The sequence below is a fragment of the Pelodiscus sinensis genome, chromosome 23, assembly GCF_052426305.1.
Source record: "Pelodiscus sinensis isolate ZL-2025 chromosome 23, ASM5242630v1, whole genome shotgun sequence".
NCBI lineage: Eukaryota > Metazoa > Chordata > Testudines > Trionychidae > Pelodiscus > Pelodiscus sinensis.
Window position 1 is genome coordinate 1,908,135 of NC_143074.1, and position 19,429 is coordinate 1,927,563.

The window sequence follows — 19,429 nt, forward strand, 5'->3', positions numbered from 1 at the left end:
AGCAGTTCCACACGGGATTACATTACCCCAGGTTCTCCGTGACGTGGGGGGCTGTGCGCTCTGCTCCCACCCCAGCCGGGCACCCCCTTAGCATGGCACCTGAGGATAACTGCCCCCCGACCCCTCGCTATGCCTCTGCCCTGCAGCCTTCCTCCCCCGCTCCCTGCCACCCAGGACTCACTGCAACCCTGCCCTCCCCAGGCCAGAGGCTCTGTGCCCCCCCCCACACTCAGACCATCGTCCCCTCCCATTGTTAGAGAGCTGGTCTGTGCAAGGAATTTGGGTCCTCATGTCACCCTTTCCCCTGCCCCATCTGTCCCTCACAGTGGTTCCAGGTGCCTCCCATTTCCCCATAGCCATGTCCCCCCCCCCCGCCCAGCCGGGGCTCAATGCACACCTCATTCACCCTCCTCATCCGTCCCCCCTTCCCTCTCCCACCAGCCTTATGTCTGTGCCTTCGGCCTAGGCTGAGAGTCGTTCAGGGTGCCAACAATTTGGCAGAGCGCAGATGGGGGTACTCTTAGGACATGGTGCAAATCGCTGCCAGCAACAGGTTTTTCCATCTGTAGACATTTTCAGGGGTGGGTGAGGCTGGAACATCTGCTAACCAGACGCCAGGGACTCTCTGGGCCCCCGATTTTCTCCTTTTCCCATTTCCCACTGAAAATCAACAGGGTTCTGTGTTCCCTGAAATGTTGGCGTGGAGTGGCTGCGGCATTCAGAAGTGATTGCATCCCTGCCAAAAAGAACAAAGCCACTGAGCGGAGCATGAGACGTCGCTTTGCTCTGCAGAACAGCAACCATGTCGAGGCTAAACGCAGGCGAGGGGCCCTGCTACAGCCACATTCAGTTCGGCAGGAGCCCTGCAGCCCTTTTTCTCTCCCCGCACCCGTAGAAGGCACAGCCAATGTGAACTGCAAGAGACGGGCCCTGGTGGCTCTTGTCCAGACCCTGTCCCACAAGCGGAGACCCATCTCCCCAGTCCTGATGGAAGATGAACTGCTTTGGGAAAGACTGGGCTAAAGTTAGCCTCCCTGGAACGCGCTGCATAGGAAACCTAGCCAGGCTACGTAAGAAGATTGATGTTGAATGTGCATCTGAGCAGCTCTCCTGAGACGTCGCATCTGTTTGATTTTTCCACAGCACAGTCCATGGGCAGAGCTCACTAGGGGTGAGCGGGAATAGACAGTCTCCTCGGCTCTATAAAGCTGAGGTTCACAGGAGCACTCAACTGCCAGAGACAAAAGCAAGGTGAAGACAAATGGGGCTGCTGTTGCCGGGACCAGCACCAGCCATGGGGAGAGCTGGACACCAAGTCCTTATCCCTTTCCTCTGGCTAGCGGCAGCACTCTCTGAGGATCAGAACACCTGCCCAGGTGAGTGAGAGACTAACCTGCCACCCTTCAAAACAGCACACACCTTTCCACTCCTCTTAGAGACGCAGGACGAGTTCATCAGAGCTGCAGTGAATAGCACTTTATTTGGTCAGAAAGAACCTCTCATCGAGGAAACTGTAGCTCTCGAAGATGCACTTTGTAGCCTGGCTACTGGCCCTTTTGGAACCTCTTGTAATTTGTGAATTTCTAGCTGGCAGAGGTGTAAGAAAACCCGTTGTGCCAACGTGGTCACTGGTAAGATGAGTCTTTCGATTTTCTTTTTAATGCTGCATTTTCAAACAGTTTTATCCTGTCGAACATATGCCAGAGGTGTGACTCCTTAGTCAGCTGGTCTGTCAGACTCTACAAAACGGGCTAATTGCTGAGGGAAAATGGTTTTGTATCAAAAATCTGAAAATTAGCTTTGAGTGTTTGTAAGGGACAAGGAGCCAGGACGTAAAACACATCAGCTGGGGATGGAAGCTGGGGGCTGTGAAATGACAGAAAATGAAAGGGTGAAAAAGGGCATGAACTTTTTATGAATTTTGCCCACCTAGCGACGTATCAGCCCCTTGACATCTGTAAGGTTAGTTCTACAGGTGGTATAAAGCCATTTCTCCAGTATCACGTTTTGAAAAGCCAGCTGCTTTTAGATGGGGAGAAAGATCCATGAAGCCCTGTGGTCTCTGGTTGGAATTTGCAGAATATTTCAGACCCCGCGGTCCTTGCAAACGGGTTTCATTTCTTTCCCCAGAGGTGAAACTAGTTGGACTCAGTGGTTCTGATAAACTCACCATTCTCCAAGGCTGCCCAGGAAGTGCCGGACCACCTGGCCCCAAAGGCGAACCTGGAGGTGTGGGAATGAAAGGTACATCTCTGGCCCTGCATGGGACCTAGTACAGGCTGCCCCCTTACAGACTCCTCCTGACAACTGTGTGCCCAGTTCGACACTTCACAAGTCCTAGGAGTTGGGCACCCAGTCCCCACGTCCTCTGTAGAGACTGCAAGTCACTCGCCGGTTCGCAGCCGCCTGGCAGTGACAGACCATCAGAACACCGGAGGGGGCTCTGAACCAGGGGTTACAACCCCCTACCCCTCCCGCACTGCTAAATGGAAAGACAGCCCAGACGGGGGGAGTGATCTGGTCACCTGGCATGGAAACAGTTGAGGAACCCGAGCCAAACCACCCAGAGCGTAACAGCCAATTACAAACATCAGATAAACTGATGCTGAGTGAGACACGTAGGGTCCAGTCCCGCAGGCCTACCCGAGCCCTTGCTTGTGAACAATTCTGCTTGGAAGCAGAGTCAGGTCAAAGCAAAATAAAAGGAGGAGTTTAGATACCGGGACTAGCTGGAGGGGCCGTTTGGAGACAGATGACTGGACAGGACCAGCTGGGCAGTCTGGTGCATGCTGTGTGTCTGAAGCCATCTTTCCTTCTGCTCATAAAACGTCCGTGTTCTCTGTGTGCAGGGGAAAGGGGGGCACAAGGGAAGGCAGGACCAGCAGGAGCAAAAGGTAAAGCACTAAAGAGCAGAGAACTGCTGGGGATTGAAACAGAAAGGAGGTTTCACAGGCTGATACTGTTTAAAGCCAGACAGGACCATCCGATCTCCTGCCCGAACACAGGGCGGGAACAGATCTTCCATCTTCAAGTGATGGAGAACGCCCCCGTCCTTAGTAAGCTGTTCCAATGCTCTACCCTCCATCTTTTCTCCCTCATCTCAAGTGGTCTGCCTCCCTGTGGCTTGCAAGGGATGGATCCCATTTTCCTTTCAAGATTCAAGAGCTGCCAGTAGTAGATCCAAAAATCTCTTGCTCATCTAGATAATTTCCAGACCTCAAGTCATTCTTGTTCCAACAAGAACAGTTCAGAAAAGAATATTCAGTCATAACAGTCCCTGTTTTTAACAACAGGGTTTGGGACGGTAGATAGCCCCTGCTCCGGGGTTTAAACTGTTCTGTAATGCTTGGAGATTAGGAGGAGACGTCCTCAGAAGGCAAAACATACCACTGCCTACAGGGACTACCAAGCTGGTCCACCGTGGGGCTGCCTGTGTTCGTACACACGTCATACTGGGGTAGCAGACTGATTTAGACCCCAGTCACTGCTACTGACAAACTGGAGTCGTACAATAGACTTTACTGGGAGTTGGATCGTTCTCTCCAGGTGAAATTCTCCTGTGCAGACAGACAGTGACGTCTATACACCATTTACACCCTGGGTTCGCTTTCTTTGGTGGGCTTAAACCAGGGGCGGGGAACCTTTTTGGGTCAGGGGGCTACTGACCCACAGAAAAATCAGGGGCCAAGGGCTGTGGGGAGGCAACAGGGGGGAGGGCCTGGAGTGTCAGCGTGGGGTCCCCAATGCTGGGGGAAGCCAAAGTTTGGGGGCTGGATCCAGGCCACCCAGGAACCACATCTGGCCACTGGGTCTTGGGTTCTCCACCCCAGGTTTAAACTGTGCCCAGAGGGGTGAACTGACCTCTGCTGAGCACGTTATTGGCGGTTCCAGCCTTTTTAGGAAACGTGCTCTGCGCTGGGGTCACTTCCCCCCAGGGGTGTGGAGGGGCAACGAGCAAAGTGACACGCATGCATCAAACAAGGACGTCAGGTTGTTTTCTTTCTGTAGGAGAAAGCGGAGTCCCTGGCACTACAGGCGCTATAGGTAAGAACCGCGACCCTCTCCCGCACGCCTAGAGAACGATTTAAGGTCCATTTTTAAAGCCCTAGAGTAACGTGGAGACAGGATGTGCTCTTTGTACCCGATTCGCTCTGCTAAGAGGTTACCCGCCTGTGGCTGTCCAGAGGGAGCCCTGTCTACAGTAACTGCTTGTGGGTTTTATTTGTTCCATGCACAGTATCTAAAGCCTGAGCTATACAGGGTATCCAGCACAATAGGGGTGCAAGGATGTTGCAACCCCATCAGGGCTAAGCCCCCCCTCCCATGCAGCACAGAGGCTATGGGACAGCTAGCGCGAGCACACAGTGGAGAGAAAGTTTGCTCCCCTATCCTGATGCCCTCCTCTGCCCCAGCCCTGGATCCCCCACCTGGGGCACTCCCGCAGGCACAGACAGGTTAATCCGGGGCCCCTAACCCTCGCCAGAGGACAGAAGAGCTCTGTGCCGCAACTCATCTCCTCTAGGCAGAGCTGCAATTGGGACCCTGAGCCCAAATAGCCAGGCTTAAAAGCCGTGTCTACAGAGCAGAAGAAAGATGCCGAGTGAATCTTTTTGGGCTACCAGGCGCCTTTGCTTCCCTCCTTGAGCGGAGGGTTGAGCTGCCCAGATTAACCCTTGCAAGAGCAGCAGGAAGGGGAGCTCCAGGCAGGACATAAGATTGTGCCACCCCTTTACTTCCTCTGGTCCTGGTGCTGGCTCAGCTCCATTCTCCAGTGAGCCAGGGGAGTAAAAGCGCCTTGGTCCATTCCCCTCTTCCGCCGGGGGCAGGAATCCTGGGGGTGCCACTGCTGCTCCCCGCAGAACCCAGGGTTGGAGGAGTCCGAGCGGGGGGTGTTTCACGCACCCGTGTCCCAGATCCACCATGTTAGGCTCAGCTACAACATGGACCTCCAGAAGCACCACAGCCACATGGAAACCCGACTTCATTCCACGCAGCCGAACCCGAGGCTCAGACTAGAACGCCGGCCGGCCGGCACGACACCCTTGGGTAACACTGCACTGCTGCTAGGTAGGCGGTTGGGTTGTGTCCAGTCCTTTTCATTGTGTTTCCTTTTATCCTCAGGAGAGGCGGAGCTGGATAATATACTGTGCAAAAAAGGTGGTTGCCCATTCTTCGCCTGTTGGCTCATTTCCTGTTCCGACAGCACAGCCTCACTTCGCCGGGCCTTAATGCTGTTCCAGTCGTTTTCTAATGAGCGCACGGCTGATCCAGCTCCTCCTCTCCTCTTAACACCTTCATGCATTCACACCCCCAACTCTCCACCCTTGTCCTTCCCAGGAGCAAAGAACTGCCAGGAGCTGTTGAGCAAGGGGCACACCCTGACTGGCTGGTACACCATTTACCCCCGCGACTGTCATGCCATGGCCGTGCTGTGTGACATGGACACAGACGGCGGAGGGTGGATTGTAAGTACAACTCATGAGTAAAACAACACGTCCAAGCACCTTACTGCAGGCCAGGCTGCCGCTCCTGCTGTATGTTGGGATTGGGGCCCTTATCTGGTAGGTTTGATACAATTAAAATACCGTATGCCAGCCAATTAATATGCCATAGTAGGATTATTTATCTAATTAGTTTTAAATATCTACAGCTCACTGTGCATAGGCCACAATGAATTAAAACGGTTCACATTAGGACCAGAGTCTAAACTAAATCTCTCCTGAGTTTACCCAACTCCTCCTCTGATTAAAACTCTCTCAATGTAAAGCCAATGGCCCAAATTCTCAGCTCGGTGGAAGTTAGCACCGGGGTGGATCTGGGCAGACACGTTCCATTGCAGCTAGAGCGGAGACCAGCCTGCATGTCACGGAGCCGCAGGCCAAGTGTGCGTAGCAGGGAAGGAGTCACCGTCTGTGAAAGCACCTTCTTCGCTTCGCTCCCAGGGTAGGACAGGGAGCCTGACTCTTCTGTCCAAACGGCACAATAGTGGATGTAACGGGGTGAGATGTTTTCAAACCTTATCACAAGTATCATCCACGCCACAGCCTCTCGTCCTTCCCGACTGGGCTCGATGGGGAGCGGAGAACTGGTGCAGGGCTAACGGGGCAGTTCCACCTTTCTGAAAGTTGTGTTTTCGTTTGACAGCTCTATTGCATCTGTAGTTTGAGAAAACCTCGATGTTCTGCTAAGCCAAGGGGTCCCCCCCGCCCACCTTCCACTCACATTCCAAGTTAGCAGAGACTTTCCCCTTCGAGCTGCCTTCGGTGCTACTTTAGGTCAGACGTCAGTTCCAAATCCGTGACATTCCCTCCTCTCAGAGCTCTGCATCCAGGCGGACAGTCCAATTCCAGCAGCTTCCAGCGCTGGGTTCGGGAGCAGACAGTCCTGGGTTACGCTAACACTCCCCGTGCGGACCTCAGCCCAGGGGAATGAGACACAAATGGCGCTGAACAGCGGGGAACGTTCTTATTCCCGGTCCGGGTCCAAACCACGGTGCTGAGCCCTGCCCGTTCCCCTGCAGGTGTTCCAGAGACGGGCGGACGGCTCCGTGGACTTTTTCCGTTCCTGGAACTCGTACAAAAGAGGGTTTGGGAACCAGCTGACAGAATTCTGGCTGGGGAACGACAACATCCACCTGCTGACGTCGCTCGGTAACTAAATTGTGACTTCTTCTTTCTGGTGCTCTCCATGCGGACTGGGAGGGACTAACCCTAGCCCTGGCAAGGAGACTGCAGAACAGCCCTACAGCCCCCTGGGAGAAGACACTCAATGGGGAAAGCCTTCAGGCCTGGCAGACAGCCAGCTCTTGGCCCCTAGTGCATGGGGAAGATTGGAACAGGCCAGACGTGGGTGGAGCCTGTTGCAGGAATGGGAAGGCGGGTGGCCCATGGTCTTGCATCCTGGATAATCCTGCTGCAGAGTCCAGTCTTGAGACACTAACTACAGGCTGGGCCATCTTTGGGGCATCCCTGACCAGAGGTGGAGGCTGAATTGCCCCCTGGCCTTTCCAGGGCTGGGGAGGGGAGCGCCCTCCAGCTCCTCTCTCTGTGCCGGGCTCTGCATTGGCAGAGGGATGAATTGGGCCAGGCAGCGGTGGGTAAATCACGCAATGACTTGGGAGCGGGATGGAGCATAAGTGTTGCCACAGGCTGGCGGCAGCAGCTTGCTCGGACAGCTGGCTAGGCTGGGCAGTGGCCTGGCGCCTTTCCCTGTCCCCTGGGGAACAACCTGCCTTCCCGAAGGCACAGAGGACAGGGTGCGGCAAAGCTCTGGCCGTACCCCGTGGGTCTCGCGCTACTGGCGGATCATGTTAGCCTCAGAGGCGCGCTGTGGTCCTCCACACAGCCTCTCCCCTTGCTAGAGGCGGGGACCACAGCTCACCGAGCCATACTCCTCGCAGGCTAGTTCATGGTTTCAGGGTGAAAACTCCTCTAGTCTTGGTCTCCCCTCTTGGGGAAGTCTGCACTGGCAGGGGAGGCTTAGGGGGGAACCAGGCCCTCGCACTACTCCGGGCTCCAGCCCAGGGACCCTAAGGCAGCAGCAACACACAGAGCTGTTTTCACTTCCAGCCTGGCAGCTTTATCCACTTCCCTAAACGATCCCTCCCAGGGCCTCTCCTCTGGTACCTGCTAGTCAGTCTCCAGCTCTTCTGTGCAGCACTTCCTCCTTCCGCTCCGTCACTCTGTCCTCCCCTCCGTACCCGGGGGAACCTTTTAAAGCAGCCCCACAGGCTTCTGTTGGCTGCAGGTGTGTGTTTAGCCGGCCCCTCCCGACAAGTGCTTAACCAGCCCCAGGTGTCTGCCTGCCTTCGTGTCCTGGCAGCAGGCTCTGGGACTTTATTCGGGGAACAGAAAGCTCTCTGTGCAGCGCCCTGCATGCCTGCCCTCCATTAGGGAGCGTCTACACAAGTCTCCTAGATCGATCTAGGGAGGCTAATGAGGGCGACCGGAATTGAAAATCGAGCCCGGGATTTAAATATCCCACGCTTGATTTGCATGTTCCCGGCCGGTCGCCATTTTAGAAATTGACTAACCCGAAGTAACTGCCCACGTCTACACGCAGCAGTGAAACGGGATTCTGGAATAAAGCCCCGAAATCGAATTAGGTGGTAAACCTCCTTCCACGAGGAATACCAGCTAATTCGAGTTAGGGCTTTATTCCGGAATCCTGTTTCACTGCCGCGTGTAGACGTGGGCAGTTACTTCGGGCTAGTCAATTTCTAAAATGGCGACCGGCTGGGAACATGAAAATCAAGCATGGGATATTTAAATCCCGGGCTCGATTTGCAATTCCAGTTGTCCTCCTTAGCCTCCCTAGATCGATCTAGGGGGCTAGTGTAGACGTGCCCTTAGAGTGCAGCAGCCTGCTGGTCTGGGTCTGTCACAGGGGACAGTGCTTGTGACAGGCCTTTGTCTGTCCCCACTGGGGGTCTGCACAGGAGACAGCCACGATCTTGCCTCGATGCTGCAAGCCAGTTGGGGCAGGCCCATCCATCAGGGCCCGTGCTGTGCAGAGCCATGTGCACGGATGGCAGCAGCCGAGCGATAGTGATCCTGTGCGCCATCTTGGAGCCAGCCCAGGACTTAGTCTAGAGTCTCCCTCAGCTCGAGGGGGAAGAGGGGGATAAAGCTGCTCGCTGCTTCATAAGAAACAGTGCTTTGTGGGGGGCCGTGGCCACTGGCGGGTGGGAGCTGTTGTAACAGGCACCTGCCTGGGAAGCTGCCTGCCCTGGCTCAGCTCTCGGAGAGCCCGCACCAAAGACCCCCATGTGCGCTGCAGCCAGACGTTTCCTTACAGGGAACAACGAACTGCGCATCGACCTCTGGGACTCTGAAAACAACCACGTGTTTGCCAAGTACCAGTCATTCAGGATTGCAGGGGAGACGGAGAAATACACACTCCAGCTTGGAGGCTTTGCCGGAGGCCAGGCAGGTAGGTGCTGGACAGCGTCTGGACCCTCTAGCGCGGAGGAGAAACCAGGCGAGCCCAACAGGCCAGTGCAATCCCTGCCACCCGCAGTCGAGGTGCTTAAACTTGTGAGACGGTTACAGCTTCCGGTCAGGTCATCACGTCTGGAACCTCGGTCCTCCGCAGAGCAGCGGGTACCATCTGCATGCGACACGGCCCCGGGCGGGTGGGCGGGAGTGAGTAGAAGAGAGGTCTCGGCAGTTCAAGGGTTAGCTCCAAGTGTGGAGAGAGCAGCAGCAGCATCGCAAACCCGTGTACAAGACGCAGCCCGTAGTGGGGGGCCAAACCTCCCTCCTGGGGTAACAAAGGGACACACGTAGGTTTGACTCGTCGGCAGCACGGTCCCAAGAAGAGCAGGGCTCCTGCGGATGTAATCGCGGGACTGATCTTCCTCATTGGGAGATCCAGAGTTAATCTTCTGGGCTCTTGGATTTCCAAGCACAGCCCCCAGTACTGAGAGGGACGCACATGCCCCGCATGGTGCGCTCAGGGTCTATCCCCCTTCCCAAAGGCAGACAGGCAAACCGCAGCCACCCGGCACTCCTGCGAGGGACTCCTGGAGCCCAGTGGCGTGGGAGAGGGAGGGAACTGGCCACTTGGACTAGACAAGTGACGTTGTTTTGCTGCAGGAGATTCCTTTAGCTACCACAACAACATGCCGTTTACAACCAGAGACCAGGACAACGATCGCAGCTCCGGTAACTGCGCCGTGAGCTGCAAGGGAGCCTGGTGGTACAGCAATTGTCATTTCTCCAACCTGAACGGGAAGTACTGGCTGGGCGCCCACAAGACCAGTGCGGACGGTGTGAACTGGAAAACCGGCAAAGGCTACAAGTATTCCTACCAGCTCTCGGAGATGAAGTTCCGGCCCGTGTAGCCCAGCAGGAAAGCCGGGCTCGGCGTCCTTGGATCCTGCTACTTTCCATGCTGCATCTAAGGGCTCTTTCCCATCTGCTCTGTGGGGATGGTGGCGGTAGAGCCCAGACCCGCAGCCAGTCCCTGTGTTCATTTTCTTTGGTAAGGTCACCCCCGCCCTGCTCCTCCTTCCGCCCACTCTTCTGTGACCCTAAAACATTGGCAGACCTCCACTCACAGGTTCTGCCTGGGCACTCAGCCCTGGATCTCAAAGCAGCTATTCTTCTACCAAGGCTTTTGTCAGCCAGGTACAGAGAGTGGGGAACTGACATTCATCTGCAAATGTGACACCATTACCCTGGGCTTGTACCAAGATGTGAACTGGATGTCGCATTATAAAGCCAGCCTGCCCTGCCGTTAACACAGGCCACTTCCAGCCCACTCAACCAGCCTCAATAGCACTAGCCCTACATTTGACAGGTACCGTCCCCCCTTCTTTATCTGTTATCATAGAATCATAGAACCATAGAGCTGGAAGAGACCTCAGAAGGTCATCAAGTCCAGCCCCCTGCTCTAGGCAGGACCAATCCCAACTAAATCAACCTGGCCAGGGCTTTGTCAAGCCGACACTTAAACACCTCTAGGGATGGAGACTCCACTACTTCCCTAGGGAACCCATCCCAGTGCTTCCCCACCCGCCTAGTGAAATAGTTGTGACGGCGCGTTGGGGGTTCCCCGTCTCCTGCACCCCGAAATGGCACAAACAGGCTGCACCAGCCGGTGGAATAGAGGAAGTTTATTGCCTCTCCAGGATACCGCATAGCACAGATGTAGTCTGGTCACAGAGCTGGGCTAGGATGCCTCAGGCCCCCTTGAGTTGGGGGGAGACTGGGCCCCTAAACTCCAGCTCCTCTCCCTAGGCTGTCTCCTCCATCCTCACAGACAGCCAGCAACCAACTCACTTCCAGCCCTGCCCCCCAGCCAGGGCAGCATTCACCTTCCTTTGTTCCTCTCCATGGGGGGTGTCTGGCCACTGGTTCAACAAGTTTGGCATTACCTTGGCCTAGTGAGGTTTTCCCTGCTGGGTCTTGCTCCAGACAGCAGGGGTCACCACATCCCAGCAAGTACCCCCACTACGTCACAATAGTTTTTTCTAATATCCAACCTGGACCTCTCCCACCACAACTTGAGACCATTGCTCCTTGTTCTGCCATCTGTCACTACTGAGTACAGCCTCTCTCCATCCTCTTTGGAACCTCCCTTCAGGGAGTTGAAGGCTGCTCTCAAATCCCCCCTCACTCTTCGCTTCTGCAGATTAAACAGACCCAAGTCCCTCAGCCTCTCCTCATAAGTCATATGCTCCAGCCCCCTAATCATTTTGGTTGCCCTCCTCTGGACCATCTCCAATGCGTCCACATCCTTTTTGTAGTGGGGGGCCCAGAACTGGACACAACACTCCAGATGTGGCCTCACCAGAGCTGAATAAAGGGGAATAATGACATCTCTGGATCTGCTGGCCATGCTCCTCTTAATGCGCCCTAATATGCCATTAACCTTCTTGGCTACAAAGGCACACTGTTGACTCATCTCCAGTTATAACACACTGGCTGTGTCTAGACTGGCCAGTTTTTCCGGAAAATCAGCCGCTTTTCCGGAAAAACTTGCCAGCTGTCTACACTGGCCACTTGAATTTCTGCAAAAGCACTGACATCCTACTGTAAGAAATCAGTGCTTTTGCGGAAATACTATGCTGCTCCCGTTCGGGCAAAAGTCCCTTTTGCGCAAAACTTTTGTGCAAAAGGGCCAGTGTAGACAGCTCAGATTTGTTTTGCACAAAAAAGCCCCGATCGCAAAAATGGCGATTGGGGCTTTTTTGCACAAAAGCTCGTCTAGATTGGCCATGGACACTTTTCCGCAAAAAGTGCTTTTGCGGAAAAGCGTCCGTGCCAATCTAAACACTCTTTTCCGAAAATGCTTTTAACGGAAAACTTTTCCGTTAAAAGCATTTCTGGAAATTCATGCCAGTCTAGACGTAGCCGCTGGGTTTCTGTTGCTCCTCTGCAGCTCATCAGCTGAGGAAGTGGGCGGTGCCCATGAAAGCTCATGATTCTAGATCGATCTTTGTTAGTCTCTAAGGTGCCACAGGACCACTCGTCGTGTGATGGGCAGTTACAGTGAAACTTCCTGTCCCCTGAGCAACAAAGCCCAGCGCCCTTGGCAATAAACAATCCACCCTGAGTCACGAGGGAGCAGCCCCAGGCAGCTTTAATGTTGTCCACCCTCCATGCCGCTGCCGTCCCTGCAGACCCTGCCGCCTGCATTCGCGCTTGCTGGGTGTAGGCTGGGCACAGCAACGGCTCCGGGCTGCCCATTATTTCCCCTGCTTTAAAAACATGGTTGATGCTTCCTGGTCCTGATCCACTCCTGACAAACCTGGGCAGATTTTCTGCCGAGCCTGCTCCCTGTTGGCGTTAGTGTCTCAGGCCCACAAGCCTGGGGGCATTCAAGAGTCATTTCGGAGCCTTTATCTGCCTGTTAGTCCCTTGTCCGAGATGCAAGAAGCAAATAGCCACAGGACAGAAGGGAGTGAAAGCAGCTGGCGTTCTGCACTGACCACCCTTGGCACTACTGTCAATAGAGAGACCATCGCGTCGGCGTGTTGTATCCCTGGGAGACGTGGGTGTAAGTGGCGTGGGCTCTGCCTGCACTTGCTGGGCAATGCAAGGCACAGGCTCCCGGGAATGGCAGCTGCCACCGCACGTGTCCCGGACTCCCGGCAGAGCGAAGCAACATATCACAGTGAAAGGTTCTGGCTGGGGTGCGGGCGTTGCCAGAGCCAGATGCTTCTCCGCTGCTGGAGCCTGTCCCCAACTGCTAAAAATAGCAGTAATGAGGCTATTAAAGTTTTTCTTCTCTATTTCAGTTATAAGCATGAAGGGCCGTGACTGTGTGATTGGTGGGTATGATGTACACGGCCTCGCACAATGGTACCCTACAGCAGTGTCTGATTTTCTTTATAAAGTACGGTCTTTTAGTCGGGGAGGTCTAGGATGACCTAGGAGGGATGACTGAAAGAACTGGGTTTGTTTAGTTCGGAAAAGAGAAGACTGAGAGGGGATGCGAGAGCAGTTTTCACGTACCTAAAAGGATGTTACAAAGAGAAGAGAGAAAAATTGTTCTCCTTAGCCTCTGAGAACAGGACAAGAAGCAATGGGCTTAAACTGCAGCTAGGGAGGTGTAGGTTGGACATTAGGAAAAACTTGCTACCTGTCAACACTGGAATCAATTGCCTAGGGGGGTTGTGGAATCTCCATCCCTGGAGATATTGAAGAGCAGGTTAGACAGACACCTGTCAGGGATGGTCTAGACAGTGCTCAGTCCTGCCATAAGGACTGGACTTTACAACCTCTTGAGGGCCCTTCCAGTTCTAGGATTCAAGATGAGGATAATTGAAATAAACTCCACCCACTCCAGTCCTCAGCCCACTCCTCTCCGAGGAGGAGGAGGAGGAGGAAAGAGCATGCCTGAGAACGTGACCAATCTAAGATGGGATGAAGCCCGTAGCTGAGGGACAGCCCGGTAGCCTCCCCTGGGAAGGGGACTGAACTCTGCTGTGGCACTGGGTCCAGGGCAGGGCGAGTCTCTCAGGAGACCAGGTTCCAGCCACTCCAGTTTCACACACAAACATCCGTCCAGAAGCCAGGACGGATCCGGGAATGCAGATGCCAAGGGCTCCTGACAGGGGACTCCGTTTAACACGAGTATCCAGCCCAGAGGGAGCCTCGCCAGGACCCTGGAAATAAGATAAAAGCAGGAAATGCTACAAAACATCCCGGTGGCAGTGCAAGGTCACAATCCGCACACTGCCCCTCTCGGAAATGCCGTCCGCATCCGTTCCCTTATCGTGGCGGAGAACAATAGGCATCTGAGGGGTTGCCGGGGTGATGCCAGGACCCTGTGGCGTGCTTTTTCAGAGGAACCTGGGGACTCTGAAGATTTCTGGCTACATGTTCTCAGGCGGCGGAGTAGGGAAAACAGGAAGCCAGTTGTGCAAACGCGATAACAGCTGTGCCCTTTGAGGAGAACATTCCCTACTTGGGTGAAGTATTTCCCACTTTCCAGCCTGCGCCTTTGGAAGAGGCTCTTCCCCCTAGTCTATTGTATTCCAGGCTTTGGACGTACATCCCTGCTCATCCCTTCCTCTGCCTTTATTCCTAGTCCTGGCATGGACTGAGGGTCATGGGCCTGTTAGTCTGTCGGACGCCCAGCCTGAGTGGATGGAGTGAGTGGGGGCCGGGCTCCGAGGAAGGGGCAGGCCCGGGTCCCAAGGGTAGGGGCAGAGACAGGCAGGGCAAAGGTCAGAAGTGTGGCCCCCTTCCTGCCAGATGCTTTTGAACAGACTCAGACTCTTTGTACTGACCCTACTCCCCTTGGCTCCTGGTTTGTGCTTTCTTCTCTGGCCTCTGGATCTTGCCTCCCCTGCCAAGAAACAGGGACCGTGGCCCCTGCGAACTGGGCAGTGGAAGGGTCCCGCAAGCTCCCAGGTATTCCCCTGGCTGCTGCCACTAGAGGGTGATGGCTGCTGGGAAAAGCCAGGAGGCTGCTTCTCTTTCTGCAGCTGCACGGCCCATCCTCGGGATTTCAGGAATGAGCTTCCTGGGCCAGGAGATTCCTTCCCAGCTCCCCTCTGCAGGGGCCGAGCAAGGAGCTGCAGGTCTCCCCTCTCCAGGGGCCCCGGCAGGATGTAAGGGGCCCAGGTGGGCCTGCCTCCGGCTCCAGCTCCTCTCAGGGAAACTCACCGATGCTACGGACACTTCCGCGCCAGGGACTCCAGGTGACTGAGGAAGGCAGGGAAGGATCTGCAAGAGCCTTCTCCTTGCCCCCGGCCCCGTTCCTGCGCCTGAGCCCCAGAGTCCAGCAGGCAGACCACAAGGGCTCCCACTCCCCTAGCCCGGGCAGTGTTTCCACTGGAGAGGGGACAGCTGGTGGGGGGCGGGGGGGACTGGGAGAGCAGAGGCAGAAAGGGGCAGGGGGGGAAAAAGGGCCGAGCTAAACTCTGAGCTCCCAGGTCTAGCAACTGCATCCTCCTTGGGCCAGTTTGCTTCCCTTTCAAATGGAGATGGGGGTCCAAAGCCAGTTCCCTTCCTGCCCTCGAGGGCCGATGCTGCCCTGGGCGGCTCCGTTCTCTCTCTGGCCTTGTGGCCCCAGAATCACTATGTATGAAACCTGCCCAGTGGCTGCAGGAATCCCCCTGGTTGACCTGCCTTGGCCGCGGTTGGGGAGGGACGCCTGGCCAGCAGCCCCTTTGCTCTGACTCGATGGCCCTGTTCTGCAGTCACCTCGTTAGCTTCCCCTTCCCCTGTCCGCGGAGCTTGGGCGTGTTTCTCCGCAGTCATCGGGGCCTGGCCACACTGGGCCTCTCCACGGTCTCTGCAGATGGGCAGAGGAGCAAGCAACAGGCTTCCTAGTGGATTTCTGCCCAAGGGATCTGTCGGGGGGCATCTCCTATCAGGCAGCACAAGGCACCTGCCAGCAGAAGCGATGGTCCCAGACCACCTCACTGCGCAGCCCTGCAGCCAGGGGCCTCAGGGGCCCCGTGATTCGCCACTTCCCAGGGGTGCGGCCAGCTCTGAAATAACATGGATGCTCTCAGGACCTTCCAGCCCCAAGCCATTCCTTCCAGCCCAGCTCCAGAGTCTCCGGAGACCTTCGAGGGGCTGCGTGTGAATCCTCAGCCACCCCACGCCCTGACGCGCTCCAGCAGCCTCTCCCGAAAGGGGCTGCACCTTGCACATGGCTGGCTCTCAGCTCTGCCCTGGTACAGTCTGTGGCGCTCCCCATAGCGCCCCGCCTACCCAAATCTGAGCATCACACCAGCACCCCAGTACCCTCCAGCAGCTCTGAGAGACCCAGCTTGGCAGGGCCAGGGAGCAGGGAGGCCCCACCTGCATGCGGACCATGTGACACTGCGGCTGGCTGCTCCATCTGCAAGCAGCAAGTGCCAAGCCCAGGCCCATGGGACAGCAGCTGCCTCTGCCGGGGGAGTGCTGGGCAGGCTCGCTCTCCAGCCCCCTCCCTTGAGGTCTCCCCTCCACAGCGGGGCAGGGCAGAGACCGGGCAGTGACACGCACAGACGAATGCGGCCTGACGCCCCCCTGGGAATGGCTCCTCCCATCACCGCACAAGGGTGGGGGCTTGCTGGGCCTGCCGACGGGAGGGCAAAGGGGGCAGCTGCCCCAGAGCCCAGCAATTCAAAAGGGCCTAGGGCTCCCGGCTCTGCTACTGCAGCACTCGGAGCCCCTGGCCCTTTAAATCTCCGCCAGGCCGCTCTGAGGGCTGGTTGTCCCTGGCCCCGCCCCTTTCTCCCAAACTCCTGACCCTCCCCCCACAGACTTTGCCCAGAGACCCGTGAGGTTGTTGACGCCCTGGGACTTGCTCTGCCCATGCCTGGGCACTCCCCCTGCACTGACAGAGAGCCCCCCCCCCCCCAGAAGCAGAGCTCCTGCTCCCTGTGCAGGGTCAGAGCAGCTTGCCAGGAGTGGGTGCTTGTGCAGCTGCTTAGGAGAGGTTCAGATGCCACCCAGCTGATTAGCAGAGCGCCCACTTCTAGGTGTTTTGGCTCTGCTGGTGGTGCACATCCGCACATTCCCCAGTGCACCTAAAAATTTATTCTGCACCGATGGAAAAGATTAGAGGGAACGTTGCTCGTCAGCTTCCAGAGAGCCAAGCTGCATCTGACCCATTTCATCCCCGGCACAGTGTGTTTATGGGGCAGACACTTCCTTCAGCCAGCTTAGTTTCTCTTCCTTCTTCGCTAACTCAGCCCCCAAGGGTCAGGCAGGCTGAGACGTCCCAACGTCCCCTCTGCACTGTCCATGCAATGAGCTGCACTAGCCCATGTCAGTCATTGCCTGCCCACCATAGGTTGGGGCCCATCCACATTTCCACTCCTCCAAGAGCATCTTCCCTCCTGTCGAGCCGAGATCTCCCCGCTGTCGGAAGGGATCCGTTAAAAACCATGCGCCATTTTTGTAACAAATGCCCTGCAAAGACGTGACAAACCTTGATCTCACCCACTTCCTTTCCCCTGAGCAGGACTGCCCCTTCCGAAACCTGCAGCGGTCCCAGGCCGCTAGGGGAGGAGCCGTGGGTGCCGGCGATGCAAGGCCATGAGAAGCTCGTGAACGGCGCACATGCAGGTGAGGAATAAGCTTGCACTGATCCCAAACCTCAGCGATCGGAGAAGAGCTGTGGATGGAATTCCAGCAGAGCGGAGGCAAGACCTCCCCATTCTGAGCCCGGGCTTCCTTCACTACAGTAACCAGCAGAGCTCGTGTCCTAGTGCACTCGCCATTCAGGGCCCCCGTCCGTGCAAACCGTGTGGAACAGGGTCCTTCCCCTCGCCCGCCCCCCACCTCTGGCTCAGGTGGTGCGTGCAGGCAGCGCGAGTCCCCATCCCCTGGCCGTTCGGTTCTGGTGACTTTCAACGTGCCTGACGGGCCCCGCCGCCCTTCCCGCTCTGCGGCTCCCAGCGCAGGGAGCACTCATGGTGGCACTCCTTTCTCGTTCCAGCCGGCGAGGGGATGCCGAGAGAACCCCAGGAGCAGAAGCCCCTGCAGGAAGCCGCTGAGGTGGCAGAGCCTCCTGTGACTTTGCCCCCTGGGCCCCAGAGCCCCGAGACTCGGCAGAGGAACCCGCTGGCGCGGAGCCAGGGTAAATCTGCTCCGGTGGGCGATGGCCTTGCCCGCCAGGAGAGACCAAACACATGCTGGGACTGCGGGAAGAGCTTCAGCAAGAGCTCGTCTCTGACGATCCACCAGAGAACCCACACAGGGGAGCGGCCCTACGCCTGCCCTGAGTGCGGGAAACGCTTCGCCCAGAGCTCCACCTTCCTGCGGCACCAGCGGATCCACTCGGGGGAGCGGCCCTACGACTGCGCCCAGTGCGGGAAGAGCTTCCGGGTGAGCTCCCACCTGGCCCGGCACCAGCGGATCCACACGGGGGAGCGGCCGTACTCCTGTGCCGCATGTGGGCGGAGCTTCAGCGTGAGTTCCCACCTGGCACAGCACCAGCGGACCCACACCGGGGAGCGGCCCTACCACTGCGCCTGCGGCAAGAGTTTCAGCCTGAGCTCCCACCTGGTGCAGCACTGGACCATCCACACGGGCGAGCGGCCCTACCAGTGCGCCCAGTGTGGGCGGAGCTTCTCCATGAGCTCTGCCCTCATCCGGCACCAGAGGCTCCACGAGGCGGGCGCGCCCTGCCAGTGCACCCAGTGTGGGAAAAGCTTCGGCCGTGGCTCAGAGCTGAGTGAGCACCAGAAGATCCACACGGGGGAGCGGCAGCACGAGTGCGCCCAGTGTGGGCGGAGCTTCGGCGTACGGTCCAATCTCCTCCAGCATCAGCGGACCCACGCGGGCGAGAGGCCCTACACCTGTGCCCACTGTGGGCGGAGCTTCAGTCGGAGCTCAAACCTTATTACACACCAGAGGATCCACACAGGCTAGGTGCCCCGCAAATGGGAAAACCATGGGCCAAGAGCTATCGGCTACATCCCATCCAAGACGCAGTATGGCGCAGAAGCCAGATCCTCCCTCTTGGGCACGTGGAGTTCTTCCCCACTTGTGTGCTGTTCTTGGGATGAGGCAGGGTGAGGCTCAGGCATGGGAAGGGATCTTTTGGGTGCCAAGTGAAAGGAGGCAGGGGTGGGTGTCAGAGTTGTGAGTAGCTAGAGTTGGATGAGAGAAGCAGAACAGAGCAGGGTCCCTAGTAACTCTGGGCCTGTTTGAGTCTCCGTGAGTTCACATGCTCGCGCTCGCTTTCTCTTTTCTATAAGTAGCAAACGTTTGCTTTTGTTTGGGTTGCCTGGGGAATCCGCGTGTGTCTGGGCCTGGGGCAGGGAACGAGATGGCGAAAGGAGGGCGTTTGGAGATGCCCACCAATTAAGGAATGAGTGTTAAAAGGAGGTCTTTCTTGGGACAAGCAAGCACATCAGAGGTGACATGCCTGTGCACCTGGGTCATTTAAATAGCTGGTGTAAACAGCAGAGTTGGTTGCAAAACAACAAACTGGTTTTGCCAAACAGTCAAAACAAACAACAGGGCAGCTACTGCTACTGATGTTCATTTTCATGCCAAAATTATTTTTTTAAAGTCTTAATTTAAATGAACCTGCCACCAAATTCCTACTCTGCTGCACCAGAGCTCTGCAGAATCCAGAGATTTTGCTGTAAGATTTTGAATCAGATGACATATTCCTAGCAGCGTCTTCAACCAGAGTTTGGCTGTATAGTGATGTCAACACGGCCAAATTAAATAAAAACTCTCCTCTCTCTCTTGGGGTCACTGCTGCACACAGTTAATTCCCTGCAGGCTGCTTACTAACATACATAGTCCCATTGATTTCAGTGTGGCTGCATGCTCTAGGTACTATGCCTGAGAAGCATGGCCGTGCCTGAGCCCCTAGCGGCTGTGAGTTTCTCTTGTGCTCGTACAGAATGTGTGTTCTCCAGCTGGTCTCATGTCCCAGCAGTTGCTCTGATTTCTGACAATAATATGTTTGCCCATCGAAAATGCAACATAAACCGACTGTACCGAACAGCAGTGGT

General features: G+C 56.2%; 2 protein-coding genes across 4 annotated transcripts; both read left to right on the top strand.

Annotated features, from left to right (window-relative positions):
• Positions 1-866: 866 nt before the first annotated feature.
• On the top strand, positions 867-11,331 carry LOC102447312 (ficolin-2-like). 3 transcript variants are annotated; one of them, XM_075905175.2, is made up of 8 exons: positions 867-1,376; positions 2,131-2,244; positions 2,850-2,894; positions 4,009-4,044; positions 5,338-5,465; positions 6,521-6,650; positions 8,797-8,931; positions 9,597-11,331. In XM_075905175.2, the coding sequence occupies exons 1-8, from the start codon at positions 1,262-1,264 to the stop codon at positions 9,842-9,844; spliced, it is 951 nt and encodes a 316-aa protein (XP_075761290.2). In that variant the 5' UTR covers positions 867-1,261; the 3' UTR covers positions 9,845-11,331. The 3 variants fall into 3 exon arrangements, with proteins under 3 accessions (XP_075761290.2, XP_075761291.2, XP_075761294.2); XM_075905176.2 differs by lacking the exon at positions 2,850-2,894; XM_075905179.2 differs by lacking the exons at positions 2,131-2,244; positions 2,850-2,894.
• Positions 11,332-11,708: 377 nt separating this feature from the next.
• Positions 11,709-19,155, top strand: LOC102446664 (uncharacterized). Its single transcript, XM_014569878.4, has 3 exons — positions 11,709-14,656; positions 16,918-17,021; positions 17,395-19,155. Exons 2-3 carry the CDS (start codon positions 16,982-16,984, stop codon positions 18,327-18,329), a joined length of 975 nt encoding a protein of 324 aa, XP_014425364.2. The 5' UTR covers positions 11,709-14,656; positions 16,918-16,981; the 3' UTR covers positions 18,330-19,155.
• The last annotated feature ends 274 nt before the right edge of the window (positions 19,156-19,429 follow it).

What these genes read in the sequence shown, in the direction of transcription:
- LOC102446664 (XM_014569878.4), top strand. Translation starts at nt 16,982, where the DNA reads ATGCAAGGCCATGAGAAGCTCGTGAACGGCGCACATGCAG. An exon ending in CGTGAACGGCGCACATGCAG is followed by an intron (nt 17,022 to 17,394) that starts GTGAGGAATAAG and finishes TTCTCGTTCCAG; the next exon opens with CCGGCGAGGGGATGCCGAGA.
- LOC102447312 (XM_075905175.2), top strand. Translation starts at nt 1,262, where the DNA reads ATGGGGCTGCTGTTGCCGGGACCAGCACCAGCCATGGGGAGAGCTGGA. An exon ending in TGGAGGTGTGGGAATGAAAG is followed by an intron (nt 2,245 to 2,849) that starts GTACATCTCTGG and finishes CTCTGTGTGCAG; the next exon opens with GGGAAAGGGGGGCACAAGGG. An exon ending in CTTTGCCGGAGGCCAGGCAG is followed by an intron (nt 8,932 to 9,596) that starts GTAGGTGCTGGA and finishes GTTTTGCTGCAG; the next exon opens with GAGATTCCTTTAGCTACCAC.